A 13265-nucleotide genomic window follows, 5' to 3' on the forward strand; every position below is an offset into this window, starting at 1 on the left:
AGAGACTAGGAATGCTAAATTATTTTTTTCTGTAATGCTCAGAACATTCCTATTTAAATAAATGATTGTCTTGCCCCAAACCATATGCTAAGAGCACTGCTTCCCTGCATTGCTACCTCCCCTTGAGTAACACTTTCTGTTCATTCCACATTTATTCGTGATATTCACACTATTCCCTTGATGTCCTTATGTTCTTTCATGTCTCATTTCTAAATCTAAAAATTAACTCAAATGAGAATTGGAGAAGTCTATGAGAAATCCCTGATATCGCCCCTTGGAAGTAATTCTGTGCTTCCATCACACATGATCAAAGTGATCATATTACTCACTGTTCAGGCTGCAGTATTTTGGGGAGAAAAAGGGAGCATAGTTACATTGGCCCCAGCACACCTTGGGAAGTATGCTTATCCCACCCATGGCTTGGAACACTCAGGTCATTTGCTATTTACTGCTTCACCCAATAGTTAATTATTTACGTCATTTACACAAATACTAGAGTCTATCTTATGAGACTTAGAGTCTTTGAGATCAAGGCCTAGATATCTGAGATGCCACACAGTGATTAAGAACACAGGTTGCAAACAGTCATTCTCAAACTTCAGACTTTGGTGCGCATTACAATTACTTGGAAGCTTTTAGAAAAATCGCAATAGCCAGGCCGTACCCCAGACCAATTAAATCAGAATCTCTGTGGCTGAAACCCAGGCATCAATATTTCTTGAAAATTCCCCTGATGAGCCTCATGTGAAGTTGAGGTTGAGAATAACTGCTCTAGAGCCAGGCTAGCTGGGTTGAAATATTGTCTCTGTTTTTTACTAGCTGTGAGACCTTGGGCAAGCTAGTTAACCAGTAAAGTGGTATTAATTATAGCACCTTCCTCATATGGGTTTGTTGGGAGAATTACATGAATTAATAAACAGTGTCTAGCATGTAGAGGAGCTCAGCAGTGCTAACTATTGCTATTACAGAGACAGATCATTAAAAAAAAAAATCCCTAAAGTCACATTCCCTGGTATCCAGCACCTAGGAGAAATGAGCAGATTTTTGAGTGGATGAATATGGTGTAAACTCCACCTAGCTCACTTTCCTAGTCTCTGCAGGTTTGTCTTTCCGGATAACAATTGGGTGAAAGTTCCGGTCATTTTATTTGCTCTAAATGGCTTCTCACAGGTCCTCCTATTCCTGTTTTTTGTTTTCTTGTTTGCTTATTTTCTTTTGTGTTCTATTTTATCTCCCTATATGCTACTTAAAATATGTCCGTGAACAATGAGTCTTTTCCCTGTCAAAAACTTTTCTTGTGGTTTGGTCGTTGCTAGGACTTGCTGGCATCTTCTAAACTGGTTACTTGTGATTTATTATTTCAAGTTTCTTGCTTTTGTTGCTTGACTAATTGAACCACAAATTCGCTGAAAAGAGGAAAATTCTATCAAATAGTTTATCTAGTTTACCTACATGAGGCTAAATAATCAAATCAATGATTTTCTTGATTAAGTTGCTGAAAATGAATTGCTTTGGCATCAGACATATTGTTTCTACATAGCATTATATTCAGTTCATTGTGATAATTTTAATATGAAATTATCACTGTAAATAGTTATCTTTAGTGAAATATGTTTTAAAATATATTTTCTTAATTTTTATTACGTATTAGAGATCCCAAAGATATAAAATGACTATGCCTTATCTGTTATGTATTTTGGGCTTTCCTATAAAGATGTTAAAAAAAATACACTATTTTTATGCCAAGATTCATAGTTGTATCATCTTTCAGATTGAATTAATCCTGAGGGCAGCCTGGGCATGGTGGCTTATGCCTGTAATCCCAGCACTTTGGGAAGCCAAGGTGGGTGGGTCATTTGAGGCCAGGAGTTCAAGACCAGCGTGGGCAGCATGGCGAAACCCCATCTCTATTAAAAATAGAAAAATTAGCTGGGTGTGGTGATGTGTGCCTGTAGTACCAGCTACTTAAGAGGCTAAGGTGGGAGGATGGTTTGACCCCAGGAGGGGAAGGTTGCAGTGAGCCAACATGGTGCCATTGCACTCCAGCCTGGGCAACAGAGCCAGATCCTGTCTCAAAAAAAAAGTGAAGGCAAACTATTGAATCTATACCATTGATGGATATCACCATAAAAATGACTTGGCGGTACACACAGAGAGGTAGTGTGGGGTCCAAACAACCTAAGGAAAAGGAGAGGAAAAACTCTTGAAATAAAAGCTTGTATTCAAACTTGGATTCTTTTCTTCTTTCCATAGGCGGCGAGGAATTGTTTGGTCAGTTCAACATGCATAGTAAAAATTTCAGACTTTGGAATGACAAGGTACATGCTATGTATATATATATGTATTTTGTTTGTTTGTTTACTCATAAGAGGGAATCTTACATTTGTTTACTGATAAACTGAAGATGCTGCAGGCTGTGTTTTTATCTTCCTAGGTTGTAGGCCTGGTTGTATGGCCTACTGACCCACTTTGAATTTTGGGACATGTACCAATTTTAGCTGTGAGGTAAATGTTTACTGTGGGCTATTCTTCTCATCTTTTAGCAAAACTATGGTATATCTTAAAATTAAAAAAGGAATTTCTTGATCCACTGAGAAACGTGAAGAAAAAAGCATTTCTGATATACATATGTTTATGGAAGAAAAAGAAATAAATTTGTTTGCTCAGCTCTGATTTTTCTGTGTCCTCACCAAACATTTCTATTATTAAGTATAGTAGTTGACTTTAAGTCTAAAATTCAAGAGTGTGAAAAATTTAACCATATTTTTCTACAACTCAATATAGTTTAAATTTTGAGCATCCTTTTTTGGGGTGGTGCTAGAAATATAATCACAGGGAATTTGGGGTTTCTCTCTAGCTTCCTTAAGCTTCAAAGTCCAAGTTCTTGTGTCTCGTGGGGCTATAGTACTGGTAGGGAGGTGGCTTACTGGTCCTTTTGTTATCTGTGTGCATGGCATCATTGCAGCCACCATCCTCCGGTCTTGTCTTTGGCTGGCCATTCAAACAGGTAGCTGCTAACACGTACTGAATTTTTTCTGCAAGATTCATTCAGAACTGGCAATTTTTTTTTTCGACATAGTCTTACTCTGTCACCCAGGCTGGAGTGCAGTGGTGCTCTCTCGGCTCACTGCAGCCTCGACCTCCCAGGCTCCAGCTATCCTCCTGCCTCAGCCCCCCGAGTAGCTGGAACTACAGGCACATGCCACCACGCCCAACTAATTTTTTATTTTTGGTAGAGGCGGGGTTTCACCATGTTGGCCAGGCTGGTCTTGAACTCCTGACATAAAATATCCACCCACCTCACCTACCAAAGTGCTGTGATTACAGGTGTGAGCAGTCTCACCTGGCCGGCGTTCTTTATGATTACAAAACTCCATGGTGTGATCTCAGATCTCATTTACCTAGGCACATCCACAGCCATTTGTTCACTGGCATCTTTCTGCCTTTCCAAGGGCTCCACCTGGGGAAAAGAGCACTGGTTCTGTGTCACTTTTAAATCCCACCAACCTAATGTGGGAGCAGGAGCTTCTTTCCTAAAGTACTTGGGCAGCCCTTTAGGGTACAAGATACAGGACCCTAACCCACTGATCTACTAATGTCTAGTACCCCCCTTTTCTTTCCCTTCTATTTCCCCCATTCCTCTTTTTGGGGGAAAAAGATCCCCCCAAAGCTCAGGGGATCTTTTTCTAGATAGTGGTGGTAATAGGGGTGGTGGTAGTGAGATCTCACTCCTGTTCATGGCCCATTTTCCAAGATATTTTGTTAATAACTCAAGCTTTCTTCTCTGAAGAGCCTAGACTTGAAAAATTCAAAATCTATAAACAGTGGCTTTTCTCTCTTTGTTTTCTGTTAGTCATTCTTTACCTAAGTAGAATGACCTCTGACTCAATAAAGTGCTGACAGGTGGAGGGAGGTAGTGTATTTAAAAAAAAAGTGAGAGTGTAGGGGCAGCATTAATAAATGCTGTGAAAACACTATATTGTATATTTAAGGGGCAACAAGCACAAGTTTATTTTTGTCTCTTCTCCTCAGTGTCTGACATTTGGACATCCCTGCGTACAATTCTCAAAAAAGAGAGAGGGTTCAACTTGTTATTTTTTTAAGGAGATGGTAGTTATTCTTGGTTTCTTTCCATATAGGGTCATTCTAGTGCATTAGAGATTTGTCATATCAAAAGCATTATGTTCATATACTTTTACTTTCCCCCCTTCTGTATGCCCCACAAAAAAACATGCACATGGAAGAAAATTCGACATCCAACTTTGAATCATTCATTTCCATTTTAAGAAGAGTGGTCTTTGTTTTCCCCACCCCTGGGAAGAGTGGTCTTTTATTTCCTTTTTATAATCTTGGTTGTTAGAGCCTTTAGCAGGCTTCTTTGTAGAGTTAAGAATTTACCATAATTAACATAAACAGTGAGCCATGTTTTGAACTGAAGCAGCATTATGATTTTCAGAGGTCCACGTAAAACAAATACAATTGAGACTTTGTTTGGGGAGGAAACATTATCAGGGACACTTTCACACTCCACTAACAAGAAGGCATCCACAACCTTTCTGGGGTAAAATACTTTGTCTTTTAGCAACTTAGAGTTAACTAAAGGGATCTGAAGTAAATAGAGCTTGGAGGTAATTAACACAATATGCTTTGAATCTGATAAACTTAGGTACGTTTTGGATGATGAGTATGTCAGTTCTTTTGGAGCCAAGTTCCCAATCAAGTGGTCCCCTCCTGAAGTTTTTCTTTTCAATAAGTACAGCAGTAAATCTGATGTCTGGTCATTTGGTGAGTGCATCTGATGTTCACTTGCTGGAGCTTGATTTAATAAAATGGGCAATGTGTTATTTTTAACTTTGATTTCCTAATTGATATAGCATTTTTAAAAAAGTCTTCTTGTAATTGTGCTTCCTTCTGTGTGTTCTAACCACATCCCGACTGTCTTTGGCAACTGATGTCACATACCTTCTTACATAAGTCTGCCTTTTGGATCTTTTCCTTCCTCCATGGGCACTCACTATAAAACCATAACAAAGAGTCTACTGATCTAGAAAACAAACTCAGATAAGTTTTCCACTCCGCAGAGGCTTGAAGGAAAAATGATCTTATGACATTGTTTAGAGTGTAATTAATAAACTTAATTGTCTAAACTGTGAAGCAGGTTGACTATTTTCCAGTTGTTCAGTTGTTAACCTGAACTTAAAACCTGAGTTTAAAAAATGGTGGCATCTCATTTACTTCCTTAACTTTAAAGTTTGTAGAATTTAGACATAGGCTTCCTTGGGATCTGTAAATTGATATTCATATTGGATAATGTTCTTCATTGAGAAAGAGACACCATAGACCCACGTCCAATGAAGTTTCGGGGTTGATTTTCAAAAAATGGTAATAAATATGCAAAAATCTATTTATCCTCTTTCACCCCAAACTTCCTGGAGGCTTGTGGGTTCTGGGTCCTCAGAAGGGTGTCAGTTTTATTGTCTACAATAAGGTTAAAACTGGGCACAGTGGCTCAGGCCTACAATTCCAGCACTTTGGGAGGCTGAAGTGGGAGGATTGTTTGAGACCAGGAGTTCAAGACTAGCCTGGGCAACCTAGCAAGACTCTGTCTTTACAAAAAAAAAAAAAAATTAGCCAGGTGTGGTGGCATATACCTGTAGTCCCAGTTCCTCGGGAGGCTGAGGCAGGAGGATTGCTTGAGCCCAGGAGTTTGAGGTTATAGTAAGCTAGGATCGTGCCACTGTACTCCAGCCTGGATGACAGAGCAAGACCCTGCCTCAAAAAAATTAAAACATAAATTTAAAAACATACAATAAAGTTAAGCTTGTGTCATTAATCTCATTAGCTCTCCATGGACATATGATAGTCTCAGCAGGTGACACTTGAAGCTCTACTGAAGAGCAATTAGGTTGTGAGACCACATCTTAGATACCAATGAAGAGCAATATAATGACCTCATCGAAGGTTGCCAAACAATTAGAACTCCCTGAATTTTACCTACTTGTCTCCCTCACTGAACAGTGAGCTCCTTAGGCACATGGATTGATCTCACACTTATAAAATCTCCAGGCCCCAGCAGAGGCCTCGCCTCTCATCAATGTCTAGTAAATATTTGTAGAATAAGTGAATAATTAAATGAACTCAAATTAGGAGTTCTTGCAGGAGTTTCACTAATCAATCAATCAATGATTATTGGACATCTACTTATGTACAGAGCCCCTGCTAGATATTCTGGGGCTCTGCCCATCAGTCTAATCTTTTAGCAGAAAGAAGGGGACACATGCCATTTACTGGCTGAAACTCTTGGCTAAGTAGGCAGCAGAGGCTCACATAATCCTGTCAGTTTCTATGGAATGGCAGAAAGGTTCATTGATTTCAGGATGCAGGAACATGACTGCTGCTTAGAAATGAAAATGCTAGGCCGGGCGTGATGGCTTACGTTTGTAATTCCAGCACTTTGGGAGGCTGAGGTGGTCGAATCACCTGAGGTCAGAGCTCGAGACCAGCCTGGCCAACATGGTGAAACCCCGCCTCTACTAAAAATAGAAAAATTAGTTGGGCGTGGTGGTGGGCACCTGTAATCCCAGCAACTCAGGAGGCTGAGGCAGAAGAATTGCTTGAACCCGGGAGACAGAGGTTGCAGTGAGCTGAGATCATGCCACTGCACTCCAGCCCGGTAGACAGAGGTTGCAGTGAGCTGAGATCATGCCACTGCACTCCAGCCCGGGCGACAGAGCGAGACCCTGTCTCAAAAAAAAAAAAAAAAAAAGAAAAGAAAATGCTACTGGCATTTTCTCCTGATAGGGGAGGCAATCAAGACCCATGGAAAAGGAAAGGCATTGTTTTCACTTAGATTATTTTCAGGTTACAGGCCTCTTTGAAAACTAAAGTGAACATGATTTGCTTCCTTGACAGAACCGCTGTTATTCAGGATGGTTATAGCCCAAAGCCTGGAGCACAAAAATAATGCCTTGTAGTTTGAAATTGTTCTTTCAGTTCCCAAGCAATCATTTCTCTCTAACCCCTTGTTTTCCTGCATTTTTGTTTGCAGGAGTTTTAATGTGGGAAGTTTTTACAGAAGGAAAAATGCCTTTTGAAAATAAGTCAAATTTGCAAGTCGTGGAAGCTATTTCTGAAGGCTTCAGGCTATATCGCCCTTACCTGGCACCAATGTCCATATATGAAGTCATGTACAGCTGCTGGCATGAGGTAAGTATACGTTACTTTCCTATGAAGGTTGGCAGTCCCAGCATCTGAGAGCAGACCTGATTATCACAAACATTACTTCAGAACTCTGTCATGGCAGGAAAAGGCATCTGTGTCTTGGTCATGATCCTGAGAGTCTGAAGTACTATCTCAAACTCACTACAAAGTCATGAATCCATTTTGTTTTGAACAATGGCCTTTTATCTGAGGAATTCAGTGCATTTTCTGAGTCTTATCTGTTTGAGATTGGTTCTTGCAGAAACTCTTGGTGTTACTCAAGCCTCAGTGATTAGATATTTTATTAGCTTTAAGAATTAATGGGCCGGGCGCAGTGACTCACGCCTGTAATCTCAGCACTTTGGGAGGCCGAGGTGGGTGGATCACCTGAGGTCAGGAGTTTGAGACCAGCCCAGCCAACGTGGTAAAACCCCATCTCTACTAAAAATACAAAAATTAGCCGGGCGTGGTGGTGCATGCCTGTAATCCCAGCTACTGGGGATGCTGAAGCAGGAGAAGAATCTTGAACCTGGGAGGCGGAGCTTGCAGTGAGCTGAGATGGCGCCACTGCACTCCAGCCTGGGCAACAGAGTGAGACTCCGTCTCAAAAAAAAAAAAAAAAAAAAAAGAATTAAATGATGGAGGCTGTGTGTGGTGGCTCACGCCTGTAACCCCAGCACTTTGGGAGGCCGAGGTGGCCAGATCACTTGAGGTCAGGAGTTTGAGACCAGCCTGGCCAACATGGTGAAACCCTGTCTCTACTAAAAATACAAAAATTAGCCAGGCCTGGTGGTGCATGCCTGTAATTCCAGCTACTTGGGAGGCTGAGATAGGAGAGTTGCTCGAACCCAGGAGGCAAAGGCTACAGTGAGCTGAGATTGCGCCACTACACTCCAGCCTGGACAACAGAACAAGACTCTGTCTCAAAAAATAAATAAATAAATAAATAAACAAATAAATAAAAGAATTAATGGTGGAAACTAAGGGTAGAACCAGGTTTGTTAAACTTCCAGGTTGAAAAAGAAAGATGGTGTTTCCATTTACTTCACTCAACTTTGCTTTGTCTTGCTTTTCCAACGCTAATAGTAATGGGTTTCATCTGTCTTCTGGCAGTCAGGACTCCTGCTACAGATTAAACTAGAATAGGAATGGAGGCAGAAAGTGTGTCAGGAACTTCCACTCAGGAAGAAATCTCTCCAGAACTTAGTTTTTCTATTTGTTGAAATGCCAAGCTTAGAAATAAAGCCAGAGGGGCTTCTTTTCCACCTCTGGGCACTGACTCAACACACCCCTGCCCTTCTCAGTGAAATTCCCTTTGATTTTGAGAGCTTTCCTCTCTTTCCAGCTGACAGTTTCAGCTGGAAATTGCAGCTTGATGAGAAGTTTCCTCCTGGCTGAAAAAATAAAGCACTTGATTATCAATCCACAAACACTAGAATACTGAATATTTTAAGAGTGATGTGGTTATTCATATTCCAAAAGCATTACATTTATAGAGAGCCCCAATGTATGAAAATATTTTACATATATTAACTACTTTACAAGGAATCTTGAAAGACATAGAAAAATGCTCAGCAAGCTGTAAGAAAAAAATGTTCAGAAAAATGTTCAGTGAGTAGTAATAAGCAGCTGTTTTAGGAGCATATTTGCAATAACAATGTAAGTAGCTCAGAAGTATATGTTGTGTATGAAATAATACACACACGTGTGTGTGTAATATAATGCTTATTGAGATGTTATATGTAAGTGGAACTGAGACATAGAAGGAGGAAGGGAAGTGATAAGTAGGATGCTGTCAGAAGGACCATGTAAACAACATTTGTCTCAAATTGCAATCAGAACATTGATTAATACAATGGTGTGGTTATGTCGATTTATTTGTTTGAAAAAGTTGATTTGGCCGGGTGTGGTGGCTCATGCTTGTAATCCCAGCACTTTGGGAGGCCGAGGTGGGCGAATCACGAGGCTGGGAGTTCGAGACCAGCCTGGCTAACATGGTGAAACCCCGTCTCTACTAAAATACAAAAAAATTAGCTGGGCATGGTGGCGGGCACCTGTAATCCCAGCTACTCAGGAGGCTGAGGCAGGAGAATTGTTTGAACCTGGGAGGCAGAGGTTGCAGTGAGCCAAGATCCCACCATTGCACTCCAGCCTGGGTGACTGGGCCAGGCTGTCTCAAAAAAAAAAAAAAAAGAAAAGAAAAGATTGATTTATTTTTGAGACAGAGTCTTGCTCTGTTTCCCAGACTACAGTGCAGTGGCACAATCACATCTCACTGCAGCCTTGACCTCCTGGGCTTACGCAATCCGCCCAGCTCAGCCTCCTGAATAGCTGGGACTACAGTGATGTGCCACCATGACCAGCTAATTTTTTAAAATTTTTTCTAGAGATGGGGTCTCACTTTGTTGCCCAGGCCTCAAGCAGTCCTCCTACCTTGGCCTCCCAAAGTGCTGGGATTACAGATGTGAGTCATTATGTCAGGTGCAAAAGTTGATTTTGCCTACAGCTTTACCCCATGTGCTTAGGGCATTAGAGTCAAACGTGATTATGCTATCTTTGAGAGACAAATTTCAGGATTCATGCACAGAAACAGGCTCCTCACAGAACTCCACAATTTATGCCCAGAGTCTCAATAAGGACCCTCACTTGCACTTGTGCTGTCTTCTGCTCTGTTTATTTTATTGATGCTCTCTGTTTATAAGCCATGAAGAGGGGTGTCTTTCCGCTGACCCTGCTGTCAATGACCCCTGTGAGAATGTGGCTACTATGAGTAGCTCTGTTTCCCATGGTTTTAAAAGATGCTGACAGTGCCATCTCTTCTTCCTCTTGGAATCAGAGCTAAACCACACCCCTAAGTGAAGTAGGAAAAAATGCTCCAATCCTTGGCTCCATGACCAGGGATATGGGGTCACTTATGGTGAATATCTTCCTTTAGAGTTGCTGACTCAAAAACTGTGCAAAGATCACAGGCTTTTAAAACTTTTTAAAATGTAAGAATATTCAGCAATCATTTTTCTATGTGTGAGAGGGACTTCCACACTCTTATTTTTCTGTTGACTGAGACTGAAAGCACAACCTGTGCCCCAAGACCTTCAAAGTCCCTCATGAAAACATGCCTTTTGCTTTCTGACTGAAATCCTCCTTTCTATAATGGCTCAGGTGTCATAGATACCCTGAACTGAGCTTGGGAGCCTGGTATGCTAGATGCCCCTTCTCCCAGCCCTTTCTTTACCTCACACATGTCAAGTCATTCAAATATATCTCTAGGGTCGTGGTGTCCTAGAGTACTTTCTGAGATGCTGAAACGTTCTATATCTGTGCTGCCCAATATGGCAGCCACTTCTGGCTATTGGGTTCTTGAAAAGTGGCTAGCATGACTGAGTAACTGAATTTAAACATTTATATAATCTTAAGGAATTTAAATTTAAATAGCCACATGTGGCTAGTGTTTGCAGGTCTAGCCGTTTTATTTTTGCAACATTCTCTAACATTTTCATATTCACGCCTCACTCAACTGCCAATCATGCTGTGATATGTCAGTCAAGATATCTTTCTCTTCCTTTTTGTGAAGAGCCAGCCTGGATTCAGGTCTCTGCCAGCAAGTTCCAGAGCTGGTCTCTGAGTGATCCTTAGCCCATTTATGCTGCAGGTGGCAACTTTTTGAATTTTTGCATGAGTGAAAAATCAGACCTTGGCGATGACCTCGAGCAGTGGGATATAAATGACTCCCACATGCTTAGCGTTCCAAAAATGGAACCCTTGGCATAAGTTGGTTAAGCTGAGCTAACCACCCCCACTTCCCTTTTCCAGAAACCTGAAGGCCGCCCTACATTTGCCGAGCTGCTGCGGGCTGTCACAGAGATCGCAGAAACCTGGTGACAGGAAACGGAATGCCAACCCAAAGAGTCATCTTGCAAAACTGTCATTTATTGTGAATATCTTCACCATATGGGGTCACTTATGGTGAATATCTTTCTTCAGAGTTGCTGACTCTTGAAAACAGTGCAAAGATCACAGTTTTTAAGTTTTAAAAATTTAAGAATATTCACACAATCGTTTTTCTATGTGTGAGAGGGACTTGCACACTCTTATTTTTCTGTAAAATATTTCACATCCCAAATGTGAAGAAGTGAAAAAGACTTCGCAGCAGTCTTCATAGTGGTGCTCTTCATGATCATAGCCCCAGGAACCCTTGAGGTTCTTCTTCACAAGGCTGAGAGTGCTTCCTTCTTGAAGACGAGTGACATTCATCACTTCAGTGATCCATGCATAGAATATGAAAATAAATTCTTCCAACTCATGGGATAAAGGGGACTCCCTTGAAGAATTTCATGTTTTTGGGCTGTATAGCTCTTTACAGAAAATGCACCTGTATAAACCACATGAATGTTAGTATTCTGGAAATGTCTTTTGTTAATATAATCTTCCCATGTTATTTAACAAATTGTTTTTGCATATATCTGATTATATTGAAAGCAGTTTTTTGCATTCGAGTTTTAAACACTGTTATAAAATGTAGCCAAAGCTCACCTTTGAACAGATCCCGGTGACATTCTATTTCCAGGAAAATCCGGAACCTGATTTTAGTTCTGTGATTTTACACTTTTTACATGTGAGATTGGACAGTTTCAGAGGCCTTATTTTGTCATACTAAGTGTCTCCTGTAATTTTCAGGAAGATGATTTGTTCTTTCCAGAAGAGGAGACAAAAGCAAGATAGCCAAATGTGACATCAAGCTCCATTGTTTCGGAAATCCAGGATTTTGAATTCGAGATGAAACAACCAGCAATCACAGTTAAATCTTAACTTTGCCTGCACTCTTTGTAGGAATGATCAGAAATTTATCTTTATCATTCTGAGTGCTTCAGGAGTACAACAGGAAGAAAGATACTGGAGAAAGCACAAGTGTAATCACCATGAAGTCTGACAACAGGAGCCCATTATTTGCGTACTGTCCCACCCTGTATCATGGTTCTCTGGGAACAAGCTTTATGATTCTCATTAGAGTTTAAATTGTTGATTGTCAGTAGTTGCGACTTTTAAATTATATTTCCCCCACTCAAAGAATGGTATCTTTATATATCAATGACATTCAATAAATGTGTATTATTTCTAATGAGAATCAGTTACAACAAGAGACTTGATAGTTCAAGTAGTGGTCTCAGAAATGTTTGGGCTGAATGTGGTGGCTCATGCCTATAATCCCAGCACTTTGGGAGGCCAAGGTGGGAAGATAACTTGAGCCCAGTTTGAGACCAGCCTGGGCAACAAAGTGAGATCCTGTCTCTATTAAAAGAAAAAAGAAAAAAAGAAAAAAAAGCTAGGTGTAGTGGTGCATGCATGCACGTAGTCCCAGCTACTTGGGAGGCTGAGACAGGAGCCCAGGAGATCAAGGCTGCAGTGAGCCATGATTGTGCCACTGCACTCCAGCCTGGGTGATAGAGCGAGACCCTGTCTCAAAAACAGAAACAAGTTTGTATGAGATGCTAGGCTGTTTCTGAGACTCTCACATCCCCTTTCCTATGACTCCTGTTACAGTGAGGAGAGACAGAAGGCTCTTATTACTGAGACCTCAATTCACATAACATGAATGTACATAAGATAGTCTAGCTCAAGAAGACATGAGACTACTAAACAGCAAAAGCAGATGGAAGGGAGGTTAATGTTATGACATAGGAAATAATGTAGTATCAATATATGGCTGCAGTAAGTTGCCCTTTCCAGGTTTTACTCAGCTTGGAAGTCCCCATTTCTCTCAAAAAGAAAGAAAGAAAGAAAAAACCCAGCAAAGCCAAACACTGAAAAGCTAGGACTGAGTATGGAGCATCTGCCATCACTATAGATGTACCAGGTACAGAGCAAAGAGTGACACCCTAAGGCAAATCATTCTAAGAGGGCAACAACTATGACAGTGCCTGGCACTTCTAAGAGGGTGCAGCACTTCTAAGGTGCTAGGCAAGCTCTATTCCTTTTGTTTTAACACCTCGGGAAAATTTGAGGTACCAAATTAGGAACAAGAATAACTGGGGGTATGTCCTAGGTAACTAAGAGTCCAGATAATGTGT

General features: G+C 40.8%; 1 protein-coding gene across 4 annotated transcripts in view; it reads left to right on the forward strand.

The window, feature by feature from the left end:
- TXK (TXK tyrosine kinase) overlaps positions 1-12957 on the forward strand; it is a 68042-nt gene extending 55085 nt beyond the window's left edge. For 3 of the 4 annotated variants that reach the window (XM_016951783.3, XM_063808915.1, XM_063808914.1), the window contains 4 exons: positions 2254-2318; positions 4667-4785; positions 7049-7206; positions 11011-12957. In XM_016951783.3, the coding sequence (XP_016807272.1) occupies positions 2254-2318; positions 4667-4785; positions 7049-7206; positions 11011-11079 (411 nt within the window). In that variant the 3' untranslated portion in view covers positions 11080-12957. The remainder of the gene's footprint in view (positions 1-2253; positions 2319-4666; positions 4786-7048; positions 7207-11010) is intronic. The other variant, XR_010156316.1, reaches the window with a different exon arrangement.
- The last annotated feature ends 308 nt before the right edge of the window (positions 12958-13265 follow it).

This window comes from Pan troglodytes, chromosome 3 (genome assembly GCF_028858775.2).
Source record: "Pan troglodytes isolate AG18354 chromosome 3, NHGRI_mPanTro3-v2.0_pri, whole genome shotgun sequence".
Lineage (NCBI taxonomy): Eukaryota > Metazoa > Chordata > Mammalia > Primates > Hominidae > Pan > Pan troglodytes.